Below are 25,782 nucleotides of genomic sequence, written 5' to 3'. Positions count from 1 at the left end.
AGCGATGGAAATTATGACGCGGTCATAGGACAGCTGATTCAACGATACGATAACCACAGTCTTGTAGTTCAATTATATAGTAATTACGTTAAAAAATGTATAGTATTTATTTAGCAATAAGTAAAATAGAAATATAATACATACAATAATTGAACGCACCTAAAATGTTTTAATTAAAAAAAAAGTTATTAAAAATTAACAGTTTTATATTTTTTACATGGAATTGATGTTCTTTATTCAACATTATGTGGAAATATAATAAAAAAATAGATTATGAACATGAATACTATTAAATTATAAAATAATTATATCCCAAATGTCCCAAGACTTAACCATAATATATTATATGTACTTACATACATTAATGTAAGTTATAAATATATGATTTGTAAATGTATAATAGATATTAAAATTATATTCTGTGTACATTTATGGTTTTTCGTGATAAAAATTAATACAACCCTTTTATATCATATTTGGTCAAATTAAACATAACAAATATTAAATAATTAAACTTCTACTATAATAATATTATATTTTTACACAGCACACTTCTTAATATTTTGATATACTTTCAATTTAATACGCTTATGACATTAACATACATTTTACAGTTAATAATTAATTATAAAGTAGTACCCACTTGAAAACATCCTCAAAAATATCACGCATTTTTCTACATGTCTACCACATTCTATAACAAAGCAGTTATAATGTCATGCAAATGATCAAACCTAATTAACATTATTCTGTTAATTCATAACCAAAAACTACTTTGCATTATATTTAATATGTAAACACTATACACAATTGTATTTTAAATCAATTCCAAAGAAAATATTGTGAACAATTTTATTGTTGTATAATAATATATTTTAAAGAAAGATATGTATCATAACACATTGAAAATCCACACAGTGTATTTTCGAAGACTCTCAAAAGCTAATAATACTTTATGGATTAAAACATGTATCAAGGATGTACATGCCTATCACGTAATCCTTTCGGTTTAAAATATACTAATATCAGTTAGGAAAATGTAGTATTTTTTATACGCTGTGTATGATCACAACGATAACGAATTTACTAGATTATTTTTGATGTGACATTGTTTCGCATTCAAAAATTGTATATAAAGCAATTAATCATATTTTGTTTAAAAAACCAAAATTTCCTAATTTTTAACTGGGATAATCTTTATTTTTTATTAATTTGAAATCGCAACGCGTAGACAAATAAATGTAAATGAATCCATGTGGAATATTTATAAATTAAAAAATTGGAAAATCTTTTTCATCGATGAAATACGAATATTGTATATAATAATATGTACATTTTGTACAAACTACTAGTGCAGAAATAATTCATTGATATTAACGTCTAACATTCGGTCGTAGAAACTATTCAACATCTGGAAAAAATGTCTTTAAATAACAGTACGTAATGCAAAACTTTAACTCCCAGATAACATTAATTCACGTACAAACAACATAAATTATACATTTATGTAAAATAGTATTTAGCTGAGTTGCACTTTACAACTAAACACTCGCAAATTACGATTAAATAATATTATCACATTTCCGCGAATACAGCTACTACGTATAGTAGACTCTCAGTAGTTTGAGATTCAGGTGATCGAGCTTAAAATTGGATATATAGATGTTTTCGATTTAGCGAAAGCTTGAACTGTCGAAAAGATAAGAAAATTCACCAAAAAATGTATTATTCAATTATTATTTTTTTGCAGGTACATAATGTATATCAAACACATATTTAATTCAAGAAATCAATATTACTATAATATACCCACGATAACTATCGTTATTTTTCGATGCTAAAATTACAGTATATAGTATGTTTAACTGAATACGAGTATGTAATTTGAACAAAACTTCTAATTTAATTTATTTGGGTTTATGAACAGTTAACAAACTTGAGCTATAATAAAGGTTCTGGCCGAAAATTTGTGAACTTTAGTGTATCACGTCATCTTTCACTGTATTCGATTTATCAGAGCAACCGAAATATATGGTTTTTCTTCAAATTATGGAGATTCGAACTATCTAAAGTCTTCTGTATATTATGCGTATCGTTACGTATAACGAATCCCAATTATTACTGAGCACTAAAAATACGTACCGACGATGAGAAAATAATCGATAATTATTTATATAACAAATGACGACGGGACAATAAACCGAATTATTATCGTCGAAATGTCGTAAACAGACAACAGGATGATATTTTCCTGAAAAACAATATTCATAATTACTTATTGTGGTAGTAACGACGTTCGTAATCACCAAGCTGATCCATTTTTTCTGGTTTTGAGCGAACATAGGAATATGACGCGATGTTTGTGCAATAACTTTTGAACCATCAAACCAAATATATCCTTCTAGACAATGGATCAAACTTTGTTCATAAAACCATAATATTCTTATTTTATTTTGATTAATTAATATATCGTTAACACACTGGCATCGTGGTGTTTCTCGATTTATTCATGAATAATTCAAAACGCTACAATATGAGTGATATCCTTGAAACGTATGTAAACGGACCGGTAAGTTTATTTTTATTTTTTATTTATTGAAATTAGTTATACGATCATTCAATTTTCCTCATATGTTTTCTGTCCGAATCAAAATAATAACATAAATATATTGTAATATTAAGGTTTTATTCAGTAGGCTGCATCTATAATGATACGTGTATAAAAAATAAATTAAAAAAATAAAAATTCCTTTTTGACGCCAATGTATTATTTATAATATCACACTAGGATTCATGCAATGATGGGGGAAAAAAATGTACATTTTATTTTACACTTTTATTCATCACAAATAGAATGGTTCAACGAGATATGTCAAGGAAAAAAATGTATTTTTCCATACGAAAGATTTATATTAAATCCTCATTGAATTTATGATTTCAGACTATGTAACATTTACTCATATAAACGCGTAAAAATGAAATCATGATCGCTTTTTTCGCATTAGTTACGGAAACCGTTTACTATCGGTTTACGAACGTTGCGCGATAGTGATACATTTGAAGTGCAGTGATGTTTCGAGACGATAATTATTGTCTTAGTGGTTTCCTACATCATCACGCTTTCCCGTTAAATAGTACGATGTAGTAACTTTAAACACGGAAATCGCCCACTCGCGATGACATTGTAATCCGATCTTCACGTCTGTTTTACGCACAAGATCCAATTATTTTACGCTTGACACGAGCGTGTATCATCTATCAATCGACTCCGTTGGTTAATCCTTGACATTATTTTCATAGCTACCGGCAGCGACTTGTTTGAGAATCGAATTTAATAAAAGTAATCAACCCCATCCTCCTGATATGTAATTAAAAATCATATTTTTCAACCTATAAATGTAATCAATCAATAAATAACGTGCATTTGTTTTTTCACAACAAAGTTGTGGTTAATTTTCATTTATATTTTTTATAACATAACCGTACTCAAGTTTCGCTCCCGTGGTCGTATACAATATTCTTATATATCTCATATTCTTACTTTTTAGGTGAGAAGATTGACTTTCTAGACCATTACCAACCAACTACCTGAGGTGAATTCTCAAATACTGTACGCATATATAGCATGTGCACCTCCTCCCGGATTATTTATACAAAAACCTCGAGAAAAACATTTTTAAATCTGCTGTCTCAGTACCGTCAATATAAGTGCACTATTGTGAATATCTTGATTCGCGCTTATTATTAAATTGATATTTTCTTTTTATACAATACGTGTAGTATTTGAAAAGTACTTCAGTATAAGTACATCTGATTTGTGTTATCTTGAAACAATATCGAATAGCGAGCAATTAAAATGATGAATAATATTATATTACCAAAACTTAATAACAATTATGTTATATGGATCACAGAAATTCCCCAAATCTATCATAGATCACGAAAGCAATGAAAGCAATGGTACATAGGTTTCTAGTATAAAAGAGCCAAACAGCAATATCATTCAGCTGTCCCTGTAGGTACCTCATCCGACCGTCTCACCTGACCTAGTTTTTAGAACTTTGGAGGTCTTTTTTTCATTTATTGATATTTGTTATTTTTTCTTAAGAACCATCAAAATCAAAATTAAATGGTTACATAATGTAGAACCTTAAATCTTAAAAAGATAATTGTTTTAATAACACAATAACACATTAGTTTACCAAAACAATGAGTATTGCTGGTTAAAAAAGTTATTATGTAAATTAAGAATCTGCATCAGTTTCAAATAATTTAACAGTGTAAAAGAACACATTTAATAATATTTGTAATTAAGAAATTATATATTTGTTTTATTTTATAAATGATTATCAATAAATCATAAGACAAAAGACATTTATTTTATTACATGTGAGTTAATATTTTTTTTTATTAACTCACAAAGATGAATCATATTTTTTATTTTTCATTAAATACTAATAAAATATATTATAAAAATATAACAATGAACTTAAAATTACTTATAAATTTTTATAAGGTACATTTAAAATCGTGGATAAACATAATTACATAATATCAGTTGCACATGGAATTAATTTGTACAAATGCTGCATAAATTATTTAATAACATTTTTAATTAAATAATTATACTAATAGATGTACTGTAAAAATTAAATAGGAAAAAGGAAAAAAACCAAGGAAAAGTATTTGTTTGATATAAGATAATTTGTTTTAATATTATTATTCTAATAAGTCAACAATATTTCTGTTTCAATTTCCAAACACCAGTTTTATCAGGACACCTACTAAATGTACAAACTTCGCTTAACAATGATTTAAATAATGGAGTATCATCGGATGAATATTTATTTTTGAATTTTTCAACTATTTGATCAGTGTTGGCACATTGATTGTTCTCTATCATATATTGTCTAATGCTGTTTAACATTTGCATTTCACGTTCTGTTGCTTCCACAAATCCATTACGTTTTTTCATTAAGGACAATATTGACGAACTTGATTCATCTCTAATGAAATAAAACATTTATAAAATACATTTAATTCATTTTTATTTTTTTATTCTACATTTAAATAAGTGCCTATTATTCATATAACTAAATAAAAACCTCAAAATATATACACTATAAATATTTTTTTAATGTACTTAGTATATTTTAAAATAATATTATATCAAAGATATAATTCCAAATGTAGTGGATCTTATTTCAACTAAATTATCCTGCATAAATAGCCTTTTTAATCAAATGTTCTATAAGCTGTTACAACCGTTGTATTAAATAACCATAATTCCATTACTCCGACATATCGTTAATGAGTAAAAAATTTTTTTTTTATTCTTATAGTTATATTTTGATAAATTTATTCTAATCACATATATTTTGGTTAGGAAAAAACAATTTCAAAACTATTATTATTATGTCTAAATATCGGCTTTTGTGAATGGAATAATATACATAATTAATTAATGTTGATGAATGATGATACATTTTTATTTCTTAGCACATATCTGTACTGACAATTTTTAATTTATTCATATTTCTTCAGCCGTAAAATATTATATACGAGCAATTGTTATTTTATTCTCATCGAAGCTAAGATTGATAAATTCCCGTTTCACAGCGGTACTATAGAAAACTTACATAATATTATTAAAACACAATATGAAATATATTTCATAATAAGATTATAGAAGTAAATCTAACAATGGTTTAACAATAGTATATTTTAGTAAGCAAATACTACGTAAATGAAGGATGAAAAAATAATATAAAATATTCATCAGATGGAATTATTATTATTATTAAAACCGGCTGATTGAATGGCATTTCAACAAGCAAGACACCGACGCCGTTGAATTGTCTATACAATGCGCCGTCTTTTATTTAGTTATTCTACGACCTGAGTATTACAAGTATTATTATTACTATTAATATTTAATTTCCTGTAGTTATTTCACTTTCCTACCTTAATACATAATTATTTATTTTTCGTTCGCCGTAAGATTCAAATTGGTTTGAAAATTGTAGGCTTATCCACGCTCATTGTTTATCAACGCAATATTCTTCTGGTCAAATAAATCTACAGTTGAGCAATACAATAAAAAACATAATTGAAATACTATGATGTCATGGAAATATTGATTTGAATATTCCAAGAAGCTTGAGATGACTGATATTTTAATTTTTTATTTATTTTTATTTTTTTGTAGTGTAAAAAATAAACAAAAAAATATATATATATAAATAAATAAATTTTTTGGGTATGAAAAAATGTGAAAAAGAAGTGGGAATAAATGCAAAAAAAACAACTTATATGATGACAACCCAAAACAATAGTTAATATAATTTTATTTTATCAGATTAAAACTTACATAAAAATGACTACGCTATCAAATACAATGTTTTGTCCGACCTGAGATAAAAAAGACTTGTTTACACCAAATGTAGATCCAAAAGTATAAATCACAATATATGTACCGTGTCAAGACTATAATATAATAAACAAAAAATGAAAGTAAAAATGTAAAAAAAAAAAAAGGAAAAAGAAAAATGATGAGAGAAAAAATAAAGTGAAGAGCAAATGAAAGAAAAATAAGGATTATATATGAATAGTAGGGATATAGACGGTGAGTTTGGATTGATTACATTTTTTTTTTTGTTTAAGAGAAGGCTTTCGGGGTTACAAAGGTACGATAATCGATCAGTGTAACTTGATGGTTTTTTAAGCTAAATAAAATATGACTTACTTCTTCCGCAATAATTATTCAGGTGTCGATGATCTAGATACTTATTTATTTAATTTTTTCAATTTTTTTATTTATTCAAATATACCGACGTAGATGCTATAAGAATTTTTAAAAACGTGTGTACAAAAAATATAGCAAACTAGTGTTTACAAGAAAATAATATTACAATACTAAAAATGTGAAATTGTTTAACACTTAAATTAATACTCGTATTATGAGAAAAACTATAAATTATACTATAGGTACCATAAAGAGAATAACTTAAGATAATTAAATAATAATATTATGACTTATATAGGAGTAGAGTGAAATTAAAATTAAACGAAACGGACACAGGATTTAGTGGACTGACACTTTTCGATACTCGCACAGAAAAATCGAATTGTAAAATTAAATTAAAAATGAAATAATCGCGCGTAGTAATGAATTGTCACAAAAGAAGCTTCTTGAAAGGTTCCAGCAATCGGTGTGCATCTATGACCAAAAGCTTAACACAAAAGCACTGAACGGTCTATGGCTAAAACCTTGGTATGCATGCACTGACGACATTTGGCTAAAAGCTGGCGGTGGGATGAACTTGGGACAAATTTTTTGAGAATTTGACCTACTTAAGATTTCAATAGTGTATTGTTGAATTAGAGCATTATTATTATCTAAATTGTGTTGTCTGAGCACGTATCCAAAGAATCATTATTTATTGGGGTATAACACGTTACACAATCGAACGGTGTACATAATTACAATTTTTCTGTAATATATTATTTATTCGAATAATGCACACATCATTACAAGACCATCTGTTAAAACTGAATCATATTACACTTAAGCTTTTGAGCTAGTATCACCATGGTCACTGGCGTCATCTAGAAGCTGTTTTATCGATAAGTGTCTGCATTGTTTCCGACACTTTCCCCTTCATCACGAACCAAAGATCAATCCAAAAACGAAATCTCTTTAAGACTTCGATCGTAATCACTCCAAAGCAACGTTCCGTAAACCTCATATTTTATCCACCCTAGAAAAATAAGTAAATAAATAAAGAAATTGGGCACCATTCCAATATCCGGGCAAAATATTAGACCGTGACCATTACATTGGGCTCAAAAGTATTAAAATCGTTTTGATACTCCGAGCGCATTTCTAGTAGTCATATGTGGTTGGTGTCATGTGGGCATTATATATTCGGTCGTCCGTGTAAGCAAAACATAGGCTTCTCCTCCGATCACCTCCTTTCCAACTCTGAAAACCAGGGAAAAGGAATCGAACGCGACCAAAACCAGATAGGTCAGCAACCCCGGGAAATATGTGTATCCGAGTCGCCCCAGCCGCAGCGTTTCTCGTCGGCGCGCGGCAAAACAGGAATTCGTCGACGTGCCGCAAATAATACAAATATATTGCATAACAATATACAATTTATGCAATAAATAACCGGTGCGACTAGCGATTATTCTCGTGGTTTCGCAATCCGTCTCTTCGGTGTCCACCGCGAATGTCCGGCAACCTTGCCGATCGATTCTAACGTTGCGGTCACCCGAACCGCTTACGGTCGTTTAATCGAGACGATCCTAGACGAACACATTAAACCACCGGTACACAGCCCAAGGGCATCAAAATCCGTTCTGACCTCCGTACCACCACTGTATTCGGTTATCGGTCGTTACGTTTTCACTGTACACATTTAATCGTGGTCTTCGCCCGCGACAACGATTTGGCCAAATAACGTCGTGTAAGATCGAACCCCAGACGTGAACGGTGTGCACCATATAGTCGACCATAATATACGTTAACTCGACGGTTCGTATAACTAGGAGTTATATTATGGTACCGTTTCACCTACCAAAGTGCCGTTTCGACTGGTAACGATAACAATGACCGAATATCACGATAACGTGGGCGAAAAAATTTTGTATTAGTTTCTAGAATTGTTTTCGAAATATGTGTGCCCATTATGGATGCATAATATTTTGATTAATATGACGTTGCAAATTAAAAGCACATTTATCAAACGTCTTGGTTAAAACTTTTCGAACGTGACGATGAACGTGCGGCTGTATAGTAAAATGTTTTTATTTTCCACTGTAATTTATTCCGAATTAAGTATAATTACATTATTATATTAAACATTGCAGTCAAATCACGATAACTTTAATTCTTTGAAATGCAAAACACATTATCTCTTCCGAGTATATTTCAATGTCTTTATTAATCGAGTTTTTTACACCGCTTTGGATTATTGTGAATCACATGTATTTTAAAACGTCGATGAACGCTTTTATATAATTTAGGATCTCCGAAAAAGATCCGAATTCGAATGATTCAAAAATCTTTTATTCACCAAAAAGTTACTTATTTTTTTTGTCAAAAAATGAAGAGGAAAAAATATATTGACGAAAAACAAGGTTTTGAACGACAGATATATCGCTGCGAACATGATAATATTTTCTATGAACGTTTCAAACAAATAAATTTGCCTTTCACCCCTTTCGTGCACTTGATGATGTTGTTCGCGGTGACCCTAGGGAGATATATTTGATTTTCAGAATGAAACGACGGTGACAGGTGCCAAATACTTGAATAATTGGCAAGCGTTTATAATGGTGTTTTTGTTATTTTTAGCCATTGTCTGTTCGGAAGGAAGGGCGATTATTCGAGTGTTTGGCAAAAGTTAACGTCCTGGTAAGCGCCGTCGCTTCGATACAAGACATATATGCGCATACATATAAACAGGGAACTATTCTTTGGCTTGTTATGAAAAACTACATCGGTTGTATATGGCGAAAAGAAAAAAAAATGAAAATAATAAGTATGTAACAGCGTAAGTCCAATACTGTTGGGAATTTCACACTTGTAAACACGTTATACACTACACAGGTCTCATTAGTAGCGAAACGAGAGAACGCCAACCGTCTAACACTTCAAGTGTACCTTAACCGACAAGCTTATAAACATCGACAGTGTTATTATTATCGTTGGGTACTTGGGGTGTGTACGTAAATTTAAAAGCGCGAAAACATCTACGCTTGTTCGGCCGGTGAAATCGTAACAACTGACATATCGTCAGCTGGTCACATAATGAAGTACCGCGGTGCGTTTTTAGCAAAAGCATCGATTGTGTTCTGGACGCACTGACACTGCAGGGGGCTTATTGATGGTTGTACCGATTCCGACTCCAAAACAGGCGAATATATTTTTTCGCTGAAATTACTCGCCCGTAAAACGTATACTCGACGAAACTGTGTGTAAATGTAGCATGCACATGAATCATATAGATGCTGTAGAACCGAGGTCGAATTCGAGCTAATAGTGTCGGTGGAGTTTAACGGTATTTTATAAGTATTAGACAATTCAATTCCCGTCAAAGTCCAAAATTTGCAGTTTACACCGATGTACCGGAATTCAAACGAGTTCACGCTCGACCTATAACAATGCAATCTGCATAATCATTATTTTAGCAGGACGGGTTGAAAATTATTATTCTCATCCGTAAAACAATATAAATGCATTGCGATATTGTTAAGGTTGGCCATTAACGAATTAAATATTTTGAGTAAAGATACTTATTTGACTGAATTACTTATCACTCTACTGGTTTTTTTTTTCAAGTGATTTCCAACTTGACTGATTACATTTTTTTTCCATGATGTGCAGCTACGTATATGTTGATTAGTAACTTAATTCTATGTCCATGTTAAGAACAATTTTTTCCCCTAATTAAACTTCTGTGAATCAAAACAATATGAAATTATGGATAACTCGTCCATCATTGGATATAATCATTTTACTAGGGAATAATAGTATCGTTGACTAATTGTTTGTTTGAAATATTTTTGCTCTTAGATTTTCTGGAAGAAAGAAGATGTATTCTAGAAAACGTGGGACCAGATCTACAGAACATGTACGATTCGACCGGGTTGGAGGTAAGTTATAACAGTAACGATAGCGACGACGTATTTCCCTCCAGGGCGTTGAAATCCGACCGTAAATCGAGTGCGCGATCAACGCACGAACGTAGAGCAGTTTTTATCGACGGGCTAACGATGTTATTAGACGACGAACTGTGTTAGAAAGTCGATTACATGCGATGGTGTTGATTCCAGAACGTACACTGGTACGACGTCTTACCGTCGAAAACGGTTGCGCCTACGTGGACGTGACCACCGAAACGTCTTCATGATCGTTTGCATTAGAAAAAAAAAACCATATTAATTTGTTGTCGTTTCTACTGTCGAAAACATGTTCTTGCGCAGTTGAACGCAAACGGTTTCCGTGACGTCAATCGTCTGCGTCCGCGTAGGCTACAAAATTTAATGAAACGATAGCGTATTCGTAGTGAATTCTAGAAACCGATGGTGGCAGGGACTGACGTTGAGCACAAGTTTTGCCGAGTCGAGGGAATTTCGATATATTTTTAAGTAGGTACGTGACAGTAAGTGCACGCAATTGAATAACGTTTTAAATACAACTACTGCTGGAGTCCAATTATGTATCATAAATTCGGTATAAATTAACGTGTTCGTGGCACGCGTGTTATGCAGGTAGACGATGATGACCGGGTTGTAGCGCTTAAAGCCCGATTCGACACGACACGAAAAAATATTCTATCTATATAATTGAATACGGAAATTCACACCGATCCGGTAAGCTCCGTAACGACGTGACACGACAAAACATTCGAGCAAAGAATGTTTTGCCCGTGTGTCGGTACCTGTCGGAATCGATTTATTTAAAACGTACATATTATTACTCACTCATGTACTTAAATTAGTTTAAAAATTACATTTGTAAACGAGAATTTTTGCGCTGGTTATAACAACTCTAATTATTATTGACATAATACGTAGATACAGTCTTTATATTTGTAATAACCACAAAATACAAAAAATAAATTAAGTAAAGTAATTTGAGAGGATAATGGGGGAGATGGTATATATGTGATTCGCGATGAGGTATTAATGTATTGTTTAACCTAACCTAACCTATAGGTTTTTACCTTCCTTCTTGTTTAAGGAAGGGCTCTCAGGGTTGAGAAGGTTCGAGAGCCGATCATCGCAATTGTACAGTCTGCCAAGCTAAAGAAAGCAGCACTTACTTGTTTTACCGTAGACCTTCAGATGTCGATGCGAGGTTGAAAGAAAAAGGACAAATGCAGAATTTAATTGCACTGGATCCGGATAATCTTCAATACTCATACGAAAAACACTAGTCAAACGGATTAAAATTATAAGTCAAAATAAATCACATATATAAACTCTTCGTTGATCTTACGATCGGTGCGCATGCACTGACGACCTAAGATCAAGAGCTCTGTGAAGGGTGGTGTGTATACCTGTTATATAGGGACACGCGGCGGCATGGATCTTGGGCGGTCCTTTGAATGTAGAAATGTCAATAGTATTTATTGTTCAACCCGTGTTGTTCGCGCGGGTATCGAAAATACCGTTATTTATTTATTTGAAATAGTTTTAAAAATCACGTACATATAAATAGTATACATAATAAAATATTTGTGCCGTCTTTTACAATCGAATGATGCACATGATTACATATTTGTATTGGACCATTTTTGAAATAAAAATTCAACAAAGAACCTTTTATCTGCTAAGGTAGCATCAACATAATAGTGTTTTATATTGAATGGTTTATATTGAAAATAAGATCAAGTAAATTTAGCGCCCTTAAATACGTTCCAGAATTAAGGAGCCGGTTACGATAGAGGAAAACTCTATTTCATAAAAGGAAAACGAAAGAACAGTAAATACATTGAGTAAAATGGACAGCTTGAATTTGGATGAGATGCGCTACAAATCCTATAACGTCTTATAGGATTTACGGCTTACGGATTGGATATGAGTGGTACTTTAGATTACTGGCTAAAATAACACCATATTGGCCTTCTTCGTGTATTACTATTACATAGGTATTATTATTATTATTATTATTAATATCGTTATTATTACTATTATTATTAATATGAAGTTACGTTTTCCATAAGTATTTTTACGTTCACCAAGTATCTTTTATATGAAAAAGTTATAGACTGTTTCCATGATACTATTGTCCAACATCGTCACAACGACCATAAACAAATTTTACTGGCGTCTAAATTAGTTTTTTCCTCATCGGACGAAGTCATATTTTTACAAGTACAGGCCAATTCTACTTTGTTTAATTTGGCCGATACTAATTATAAAAATATTATATTAAATTATATTAAAGTAGAGCATCTAGAAAGAAACATCCCATTAGGATTGGAAAATCGGATAAGTAAAAATAATTGAAAAACACGATTTTTATCTATTGAAAGTAAAAAACAAACTGTTGAGTATTGACACGAAAAAATTCATGACATTTTATGTTATTTTTTAAATGTCCATTAATTAATATTTCATAAGATCCTTCAGTATCACGATACTTAAGCAAATAATCTGTTCTTTTTTTTTTTCTTTTTTTTTTAGTTTTATAGAAGGAAATATAAAAATTATTCGTTTTCTTCTACCAATAATAAAGATAAAATATTAAAAATTACATATAAAAGTACATATTCATAGTAACTAAGACCAAACTACATTAATTTTTAGTTAAAATTAAAATCTGTAATACATACGCGTTTGTACGCGGACAAATTTGGGAGTGAACTTAACGTTATATTATTACCGTTGATTGAACATATATTAATGTCATTGATTGATATGTATCGAAGATATTATGTAGCTACCGAAATCGATACGACACGTTGCGTTTAGTTAAGAACATTGGTCCCAACGACTTGTCGTCGCGATATTCGTACCTTGGAAAACGTACCTCAAACGAAAAGTGCTCGTCAGTGCCCCGTTTAATCTCTCGCGTATCCGTTCGCAGAACAGAAACAATCAGCTTGAGATCTCCGTCATTTTTCCAAACGTTATTCCGATATTCCGGTCACGCGAATTTCGGTTTTTTAATGTTATTTTCCTTATTAATAATTTCGATGTTTTTTTTTTTTTTTTTTATACGATATAATTTATCGTTTGCCACATTGCCATTTTTTTTTTTTATAACGAAGTTTAATCTTGTACCGAAACAAAATCGAATTCGCGCTGTGGGAGACATTTAATTTGTCGAACAGAACGAAATATGTATACATAGAGAATTGCAAAGTTATTGTGAGTTCCGATACAAATTGGATTGATGAAAAAATGTTTTCATTCCAATTCCCTTTATGTATACGGTAGAACAACGAATACCCATATCAAAATATTGTAGTTTTTCAATTTCAGCAACTGAAAACCACCATCGAGTAATTTATGATTATTTCGTTTGTTCGTATTATTATCGCATTCATTTTTTTTATTGCCTATTTAGAGGTATCGAATACAGATATTGAGAAAAAAATTGCATTCGCTTACCACATAGATTTATATCCGTGGAAGTCTTACACAGAAAACTTAAAATATTTTAGAAACAAAAATGTTAAAAAGGACGAGAACCCTAAGTCGGCTGAAACACCACTGACGGGTGATACATAGGGTTGGATAAATTATTAGGTCAATATTTGTTATTCTTATAATTGACGTCGTTCAAAACAGCGCACTTACCATTGATAACCGCATATCTTACACCATTCAATATCGCAAACAATTTGCCTATTGTTAAAAATGGAAATTCGGAAGGTCAATAATTCAAAACTACTCATAATTTATTGACAGTTAAAAATTAAACATTTACTGAGATTAAATAAATCGTCGTAAAAATAATTTAGTATAAAAGATTTTATAGTTTTAATACTAATTAAGAAAAAATAAATTTGAATAGTAGACAATATATGTACATAAAGCATGATTTAATATTTAAAGATTTATGTTTTAGGCTGGAATAAATGTATATCCTATTATTTTTGAAATATGCCTTAAATTTTACTAATTTTTATATATTTTTAAAGTTTTTCACAATTAATAAAACAGTTATTGAAAAATTGATAAAATCACCCTCCTAAAATATTATTTAAATAAAATTTACCATACGACATATTTTATTATTTCTATGGGCAGATCAATATTTTAAGTCAAAATCGTGTATACAGATACAAAAATATAAATAACATACATGACTAGATAATATGATTATTAGTTTAGAGGGTTCAAAATTTAGTTCAAATTGTATTTATTGCAATTTACTCTCCATTTTTCACTATTTAAGGAAAATTATTGGAAAATTAAAGAAATTATTTTGACCATAATACCAAATAGAAACCATTTCCTAATTTTTAATAAATTCTGAATGAAACCAGAAATATATTGATTTTGCTACGATGTATATATACATTTTTTTTTTTGTATATATCTTGGATATCCGGTTACAACCAGGAGTACTTGGACCATTACCAAATAAAAATTAAATTATTAAAAATGGGTTTTAATTGCTAATTTTTTAAAAATGGGTTTTAATTGCTAATTTTTATGGTTCATTTTTTTAATTTCTCAACAGTATTCCGAATAAATGAGAAAAATGTAGAAAAACTGCAAAAAAAGTTTTAATTTTGATCGAGATTCTTATCATCACCACATATGATGGCATATTTATTTTTTTTTTTTGAGTTTTTGTACATAATGATTACTCACATCATCATTATCATAAGATACTACGGATAGGAATTGTTATCTGTTTGATACTTTGAATGGCTCATTTTACTATTATATTTTTTGTAATATGTAACATAATAAAATGTTGATGAAGTCGGATAATTCAACAAATTTGTGTTAAAATATATATATTATTGTGTAAAGACATAGTTTCGAATTAATTTGAATAATTTTATACGGCTTATAGACACTTGAAACTTTCGATTTTTCAAAATTGTATATGCCATTTTTTCTTGTAAAAGTTAGAACACTATAAGTTATAATAAGTTTCTTCTCAGAAACTCGGTTCTTATACTGCTTTAAGAAATATAAGCTGATTCGCCCAATCTCTATCACTCAGAATCGTGTTTTCACGAACAATAATTTTATTCACACATCCCTGTATCTCATCCAACCGTGATGCCTTACCCAAACTAGAAGTCCCTCTTTATTATTAATTAATTATCAAAGCAATCCTCTTGATTAAAATTGTATAGAAAATGTGTGATTAAAATAAGGACCAAAAAATTACATATAATGATAAAACCAATACATTTCTCGTTTCACCGATACTAAAAAACAATTTAAGACTGATTCAATAATATTTTTATAATAATATTCAATAATATTTAATATTTATAACAATTTTATAACCATTTTGACAACTACGGTAAAAGCATTCACACACTTTAAGGTGTTCCCCTCGTCACAATATTTTGACATTATTATTTGTAAAATACTATTATTGTCTTTTACAGTTTCTGTTTTAAATTCTTATGTCCACATAACTATTGTTTCGTAACTGCGATGTAAGAAGTACTATTTTTTTAAATGTTTTTGTTTTTTTATTTTCATTGATTCTATGCTGTTACGAGAACTACTAATTTAAAATAATTGATAGTCAACCACGTGATGAAAATATTAAATTTTAAAATTGAAAACTATACACACCTCTTTCGTTTATCGTTTGAGACCTGTTTACTGGAAAAGTGTTTTTTTGTGTTATATATATATATGCTTACTTCCACAAATAAAATCGACTTCGAACAGGAAATTATTTTCAATTTACTTTCTACGTAGAGCTGTTTTGTTAAGAAAAAAATTGTGTTAATATTTTCCTCGACATTTATAACGATCACAGTTGATATAATTTATAATTATGAAAATAATTCAGAAATAGATAAATAAATCAGAAACCATATTTCACTGATAGCTGAATACAGAAATTACAAACTTCTATACATAATTGATAAGGTTTATAAAAAGTTTTTGATATATCGCTTTTATTTCAAAAGTAAAATAGTGTTCTTAGGATATCACAAACAAAATGTTGTCGGTAGAATAAACTAATCAAATAAATATTCCAAGTTTATTATAAATTACAATGAATCGTAGTTGTGGAAAAACAATATCAAAATAATTGCTTGTTTTGTGTTGATAGAAATCAATATTAGTTATGAATATGTCTTGAAAACAACACATTGGAAATCAGTCTTTGTTATTATAATTATTATAATTTATTTATTTAGGAATTTCTTCAAAAGAATTAGATAATTTTACTGGCAAAAAAGTCCCGATCGTTAAATGTATTCATGTATGAGCATATATTTCAGCTATGGCAGTCTAATGGTATAGTGAAACAGTGTAACGTGAACTTTTGAATAGAAATAGCTATTTTCTTTATGTAATTTTTTTTCAAAATGCCCCTCAGTTTATCCTGCCCATTGGATCGGCTGAAGAAGTCTTTGTATGCGCATACCCGGTGTAAGAGATGATTCAAATTTACATATATTATGACCAAACAAATACTTCAGTTTCAATGATGTTAGTTTTTCATTGTCAAAATTCGTTTTATGAATATAAATAGTAGCTATAATGTATGAAATCATGTTCATTGTAAGATAAATTCAACTCATGCAACTAAATATTAACATTTTCAATATCCATATTTTATTACATGTACCACGGTTCTATGGGTTCTATATTAGAAACATTAAAAATTATTTTTAAATTTCTATAGTAAATCGGATTAACTAATTGGCCGTTTTGAAATTAAATCAATATTGTATTCATTTTTTTTTGAATTTTGAATTTTGATATTTCAAATTTAAATTAAACATATCACATATTGATACAAATACTTTGAAATTTCCTTAATGAATATGTAATGTATTATCCACTTATATATCAAATGTATAATATGTTGGTGTACAAAGTGATTTTTTTTACATATATATTTAATGTTTTTTTAATAACTATAAATAAATATTTTCCTGTGTATATAATACAAAATGATGCATTAGTTGTGTTTTCACTTCAACGTATTTGTTTATCTACATTTGTTTTTATTTTTTCGTGAATTTAAAGATTTTAAATATAGCTTTAGTTACTTGATATAGTCAAAAACTAACATTAAGTGCGAATAAATATTACATTTACCTTAAAACGGTGATTCATTCAATATTCTTACAAAATAGTAAATAATTATTGTTAATGATTTATAAACCTTTTTAAATGTTTCAAATTATGAATATAAATATGATCACTATTTATGTAGTTGAATGTCTAAAGTATAAATAATAAATAAATTAAGAAGGGTGTTCGAGTGGATGAAGTAGCTTATTACTTCGAACTCAGATGCTGGCCGTTTCACTTTTTGAGCGGGACAAACATCCTCTGAAAAGAAAGCATTTCAACTGTTCAAACCTAAGTTTACGCGACTCTACCTCCACAATATTAATTTATAAAAAAAAAAATAATTGTTATTATTATTTAGAACAATATAAAATAGTAATTAATGAGCCACTTATTTTCTCAATTTCTTATGGGATTCGAGAACCTTTTTTTTTCTTTGTTGTATCGTTTAATTTGCACATAAAACATCTTACAGCCACGACATAAAATACAATAAAATAATTTATTCAAATTTATTCATTACAATACAAGATAAAAAAATTGCTTCTTCAAAACATTTTCTGAGATAAACTCCATATTATTCATTGGGGCAGTTACAAAGTTCTTGAATAAGGACGACAATTTTATGAAATATATGCCTTCTTAGGTATAAGCGGAATATGAGGTTCAAACTATACCACGCGTTGTCTTCGTTAATTTTTAATGAAATTTAGTGCCTTCTGTTTTACGTCTTATGGGTTCCTTAAGATCAGTATCAGTGATGCCCATTATGGTGTCACATCGTTTCAACGCGGCAATTTCGACGCGAGACAATTGAACACGTACGGCATTTCGACGGATATAAATTTGACACGTTTTATCCGATAACAACCGGTAAACAAAGAAATTAAAAATATTTTGGTAAAATAATTAAATTTTGTAAAAATTTAAACAGCGGCTAGAATTAATAATATTCAAGTCACAGCGAATACCAGACGAATAACTTGTGTTGGTGTGTTGGTGCTGTGTCGACTGTAATGCGTGATGAACGTTTAACGATACGGATAGCATCAAAGATAAATTTGATAAAATTGGTTATTCATAACAATAAAAGTCAATAACAAAGTAAACATATGAAATAAAATTCCTCAAAATTGTCTTGCATCGATTACATCAAATTTTTATCCAAGTATTTTCTTATCAATTAATGATATAATTGTAACATAAAACGCGTCTAAATGACGTTCAAAGCGACCTATGTATACAGTTTTCTTCCTACATCTAACCATCTCATTTCTCATTTTTTATCCTTATAAAGAACACTATGAGCTAATATTTAACAATTCCTACAGTGTTTTAATCGGTCCAACACTATGCTGAGTGATTTTTTTTTCAACGTATACATTTTATTGCGTAAAATGGTATCGATGAGACTATTATGGTCCTGACTATTAACTTCGTTTCACAAAGGTGAACAAATCGACAATAATTTTCGTGAGAGATAAGCTTAAGTATTTTATAACTATATAACGAAAATATATATATATTATATACATATAATGTATTCTTATTATTATTATTATCAAACTTGTAATTAATTTTACCTGAAATGTGCCCGTATTTTGAAAAAAAAATAGTTGTAAAAGCATATAATCGTTCAGGAATCTCTATGTAACATTGGGCACATGTAAATTCCTCTAAAAACATTTTGCTACCGTATTACACTAATGTAAACTCCCCTAAAAACATTTTGCTACCGTATTACACTAATGTAAATTCCCCTAAAAACATTTTACTGCCGTATTACACTAACGTAAATTCCCCTAATAATTTAGAGTAACCCAGAAGACCAGAAGACACCACGTAGAGGCGGTTCTAGTTACCCCCCAAAAATATTCGTATTTTTAATTGCATATATTTTTCTTTATTCATATTTTATAATTAGAAAAATATCATACAAATAACCATTATGAGTAAACATTTCACGGTCTCTTATACATTTTATTGATTTTATTTTAGCTATGAATTATTGGTATTGAATTAAATTTTGTACTTTTTAATGATTGATAAATGAAGAGGTCAGTACAAAAACTATGTTAGTCCATATTTGAAAACTCACGATAAGTATAAATCGAATCGTTGTACCAAACGTATAAACATACACAAACCAAATAGTTGCAATAATAATAAGTTAAAAAGACATCAACAATTATTAAACCAGCTAATAGAAAATAATAAAGAACAAAAATTACTACATTTCATTATATAAAAAACCGTTTCATATTATTACTCCATCAAAAAGTAATCAACATAATAAAATCAACTTTAATAATTTTAATAATATAACGATAAAAATTAATTTTTCTAATTATGAAATATGAATAAAGAAATATATATGCAGTTAAAAATACAAATATTTTTGGAGGATTACTAGAACCACCTCCACGTGGTGTTTTTTTGGTTACGCTAGATGGTTCTAATTTTTTTAGGGGAGTTTACTTAAGTGTAATGCGGTAGCAAAATGTTTTTAAGTTTACTATTAGGGAAATTTACTATTTAATTTTTTAGGGGAATTTACATTTGCCCTATAAAATTATTCCAGAAAACTTGTGCGTATCATCATACCCAAACACTCTAACAGTCACTCAATGCGGTAACAATTTCCATTGAAATCTTTTTTTTTTCGTTAGCTTTCAATACAATTTGTTTGTTGGCATAGATCCACGTCGTAAACGATAAGTTTTATACTTGCTTAATTCCCTCTGCGTTAGGTACTGAGAATATCATTACATGCAAATTTTATGTTACGCGAGCGTAAAGAAGTTAGAACGGTCGTGAATAATGGATAAGGATTTTTGTCGAAATCTATTTATTAATAATCAGGCGACCGTTGTTGTAGTGTGGAAATTAGAGAACATGGAACGGCTTTTAACCGAACAAACTCTTCAGATCTATACCCTTTCGTGCACAACCTGCTTTACAGGAAACTCGCACCAAACTCGGGCGGACCATACGAACTTACCTCGTTTGAAATACATTCCGTGCAATGCGACACCAGCATTGATCACAATCTTAACCTTATCAAACCTGGGTTGTTAGGATATTAATTTCGGTTATTTAGAACTGTCGACCCATTTCTCGATTTTCTTCATTCCCGACGATAATCAACATTGTGTTTAGATTACATAATCTCAAATAATCACATACATTTATTAGCCCTTTAAACAAATATTAACAATGTCTTAGGTACAAGATGACAAGCTACTACCGCTACTTGGTTCATAATGGCGCATTAAATTATTTGAAAGTGTCGAAACTTAATTCATCTTACGTTTAATCGAAGCAATACAAAAAACGTAACACATAATATGAGTACGATGGAACAACCTCGATGGATAGATTATTATTATTTTTAAACGGTCGTGAAAACTTCGTAGAGAATACGAAGAGTAGTGTTCGATAAATGCGGACGGTAAAACAAATGTTTTTATAACATTTTCATATAATCTTATGGCACGGCGCAATCGGATATTTTTGTTCACATCTCGGGATTTGTTGGATGGTGAGTGGTGGTGTTGCGATGTGGCGCACTCGAATGGGACAGTTTTAACGTTTAACGGGTTGGGCGGACGAGTGATGTGGTAATGGATACAGAAGATGACGTGACTTCTCGCAGACCCTCTCCGGAGAGTAAAAGTTTCGTTAAACGAAATGGAATAGTTTCTCTCACGCAGAAGCGGTAGCGGTGACCAAAGGTCTTGCGGCGCCTCCGACGGGACGAAAATCCGAAGCGTGACGGCAAAACATTTCGGTCGAATCGATAAGATATCGCGACCGAAAGCCGATTCCCAAGAAGTCGACGGGATGGTCGGGGCGAAAAAAAAATTGTTGTGTAATTAAATATCAGTCTACGGATGACAGGGTTTGAACAGACGACCCGAAGTCGTGGTGAGAGTGTTTCGTAAAGATTGTCGTCGGTGCGCCAAAAACGAAATCGCAAACCATCACAATCGGCCACCTTACCTAGCCCGAACGTGACTTCCAGCTCTTGAACTCATATTTTTTCAATATTATTCCGAAAACCAAATCTAGACGATAACCTATACGAAATTCGTACACAACTAATTCCTGTGCGTCTTTCGTATGTAAAAATTGTATTCGATTCTTTTGTGGTTTTTTTTTTCAGCAAAACGTTCGACTGAAAAACGATCACTTCATTTTAATACTAATATTACTGTAAATACGATCTTATCGTGTATCTGTTCACTCGGATATTTAACATTTAGAAACGCTTGTACGCACTAACAGCTGATGCCTGTCGTCGTGATTAGTACGTCTTGATGATCGATAGACATAAATATTGCACCCATCAAATACTTTATCCTTTGATTACTATGTACGATCAATTTCGGTTGGTACACCAACGTGTGTGTGTTTTTTTTTTTTTGTATCCATTAGCAATTCTCAACTTGAAATCGGAAAAGAAAATAAAGCGGTGCATTATTTTGGTAAAAAGCAAGAAAAAAAAATATATACATTATCAAATTTGTATAGGGAGTACGCGAAGCTCTGCGGGTGATAGGCCAAAGGGTGCTCGAATGCAAAAAGGTTTGGAAACGCTGATGTACGCTATTGCTTTTTAAATAATTCACGTTGAACGATCTAATTTATAACTGTGTTCGAAATGATTTTCATCGTGAAATAAATTACACCAGGTACCTCCTATTGGGTACGATTAGTATAGTTATACGATTGCGCCGGGTGCCTTTTATCGTACTTACATTATGTACAGTTCGATAATGAAAACAGTTAAAATGTACTGTTCAACGAGTTTGTTCCGTTTAGTATTTTTCATATATTTGATGTGACGCGCGTATGGTTTGAAATACGAATTACCGCGTTCATTTTTAATTAAACCAAATCAAACGACTAAATGGTATAATACACATACATACATATTATGCAACAAGATTTAAAAATCCCATACACGTTTAAACAGGGCAGGACGCGTTCGATAAACGTATTGACGATGGCATTTCAATGTTAAGAGATATTGTTCGAAAACAATGCTCGTTATAATACGAGTGCATGAGATATGTGACTATATTATATCACATACACTTAACAAAATAAACAACAAGATATGTGCACGTACGAGATATCGTAGATTCAAACGATTTCGTCTTGAAATACTTCATATTTTTTCTACGCTTTGGAACGGTTCGGTAGTCTCGTGTTTAATACATACTATGCGACATGCAGGTATAACCACGCACTTCACTAACCGGGGTTTGCTTTGCCTCGAAGGACAGTCGAACAAGTATACGGATACTACGTCTATACTGTCCACGATCGTGGTAACTTGACGTATCGGCTATAATGTGTCATAACTTTTGTGGTGTTCAAACTATCCTAAGCCGCACAACACAGCACGTGTATTCGACGTCCGACAAATTATTAAAATTAACTACAACAGCACGGTGCCGGTCGAAAGGGATTTTCGTGTCGTGAGGTTTCCAAATGCAAAACGCATTCACACCCGGTGAGACGCCGGTCATAAATAATGTAAACCGATGACATACGAATAGTGAAAACAGTAAAATATATTGAAATTATTTTTTTCCTTTTACATAGTTTTAAATAAAACTATTGATTAACTATAAAAAATATTTTTCGGTAAAATGTATGATCATTTTCAGATTGACAAAGTATATTTCCTATACACCTCTACGGAACTCAAATCCGTATTTGCTTTAGTCTTAGAATGACTTAACGTTAACTTAATCTTAAATTTTGCCTGCAAATTAATATTAATTGCTATTCACGTCGGATGTTTGAGGTATGCAATGTTTATTATTAATTATGTACTTTCTAACGGATAAACTCGATAACTCATTTCAAATCAATTGACAGCATAGAACTTTTAGTGTTTTATATTTTCATTTTTTCAGTCACTATATCCTCGGGCACGATGGAAATATAATATATATATATATATATATATATATAGGTCATAATAAAAGAGACTTTTATATTTTTGTTGTTAGTCATAATATAATATATTATGAAAAACTCTAGGACGTTGTATTTTATTTCTTTTTAAGGCATAAGCGTATTAATAAATAAATTAAATAAAAAAAAAAAAATAATAAACATAATAATCCATACTATGGTACATTTTTCAACACTAATTCCAACATTAATATGTGTTTAAAAGTGATTTTTCAAATCGTATGAACAAAAAATGATAATAAAGTATTTCTATATGAAATGCCGATTATAATTAGCCGCCGATAAATTATGTTGTATTAACCAAATTATCCCGTCGACTAAGGAAATACTTGTGCATTTATACAATAAAAAATAAATGCTCCGCAACGGCATTGTTGGTAATAATTGTCGCCCAAACCGTCGGGATTATGGGCATGTGCGGAAACGATATTATATAATTCAAAACATTATGGTACGCCGGTATTTATTTTTTCTGTTGCGACGTTACACGAACAATGGTTTTGAGATATTACACATTCTCCTTAAAGTTTCTGTCTGTTTCATATATTGAAAATCATATTGAATATTACTTCTCTTTCTAATGATAAATGAAATACGAGTAATTCAATTGATGTTATACTAAACCAGTTCTGGAGATTTTTTAGCCAAGATATCCTTCGTCTACCAGCACTTATCTTGTCTTCTATTTTACCTTGAAGTATAAGTTGCAACTAACCATAGATATGGTAATTTCTCATTATGTGACCCTAATATTCTAATTTATGTGATTTTATAATTTGCAATAATCATTTTTTTTTTTTACATTCTTTGTAGTACGCACACGTTGAAAACTCGATTTGTCCATGAGATATTTAGGATACAGCCGTACCGCCACATTTTCAATGCCTCAATTTTCCTACTCAATGTTTCAGTTAATGTCCATGTTTCGGCACCATATTATACATAAAAGTTGTTTATGATTTAAATTCAGTTTTTTGTTTTTCGATTAAAATTAAAACATAATATTACATAACAACGCGATCTTAGTCGTTTTCGATGAATACGAAATTACGGGAAAACAATTTTCGAAGAATTAATAAGATTAATTAATTTGTAAAATCACGCGACGGCATAAACTTTTATTCATCAAGCTCCCGGCTAACTATAAATTATATTCTGATACTATGCGTGGAAAAAAATTTGATTACAAACGAAATATTACCAAGGTATTATTTTGAGCCAACGAGCTACAGAAATGTTTTTTTGTCATACCGGCTTGCTGCAGTGGAGATATTTTAGGGCCGTGAGTATCGATACGAATAAGGTACGAACAGAATCGGAGAACCAAATACAATAATGCATGTATATATATGGTGTGTATACCTACAGAGCTTAACGGTTAAAGAGTCTATCCTTTAAAAGCTATTATCGGCATAATAAATAACTACGCCACAAGGGGGGGGCGAACTCGTACTCGAATATTGACACTTTTTGAAAATTCGTTCAATACGCTTGGATGGATTCTATATATTGATCAATATTTAACTGTATTATACTTCATTTACATTAATTTGTGATGTTTTCTTTTTTTTTTTTTGAATTACATACTCTACAGTATAGTTACGTATCATTTGATTAAAAATTATCTCTTTTTCGTTAATTAAATTTTAAAACCCCCAAAAAAAAAGTGTCGACATTTAGCTTGATTAAAATTAATCGTGTTACTTTCTTATTAATTATAATTTGTTACAACACATAGACCATGAAACGTATTAAAACTATATCTGTGATATATTACAATGTCATAACTTTTAATTAATACTAAACAGAATTATTTTATGTATGCTATTTCTATAAAACATTAACTACAACGACACAACTACGTTAAATTAAATATATCAAAAAAAGAAATTAAATAACTTATGTAAGCACATAGTTTGATTAGCTTAAATAATTTATACACATACAAATATTTTAAAGTAATGATAAATCATTGGATATAGAAAATCAATGTTGCCGAAATATATTTCCATACAAATGTTAAATATTTTATCT

The 25,782-nt window shown here is 30.2% G+C and overlaps 1 protein-coding gene across 1 annotated transcript in view; it reads left to right on the top strand.

The window, feature by feature from the left end:
• Positions 1-25,782, top strand: part of LOC112684186 (NACHT domain- and WD repeat-containing protein 1) — a 217,523-nt gene that overhangs the window by 106,333 nt on the left and 85,408 nt on the right. Inside the window, exon 3 of the mRNA XM_025555553.1 lies at positions 10,583-10,662. Coding sequence (XP_025411338.1) covers positions 10,583-10,662 — 80 coding nt within the window. The remainder of the gene's footprint in view (positions 1-10,582; positions 10,663-25,782) is intronic.

This window comes from Sipha flava, unplaced genomic scaffold, assembly GCF_003268045.1.
Source record: "Sipha flava isolate LNK unplaced genomic scaffold, YSA_version1 244_pilon_pilon, whole genome shotgun sequence".
Taxonomy (NCBI): Eukaryota; Metazoa; Arthropoda; class Insecta; order Hemiptera; family Aphididae; genus Sipha; species Sipha flava.
The sequence above is the reverse complement of the archived record's forward strand: the minus strand, read 5'-3'. Positions and strand labels throughout refer to the sequence as shown.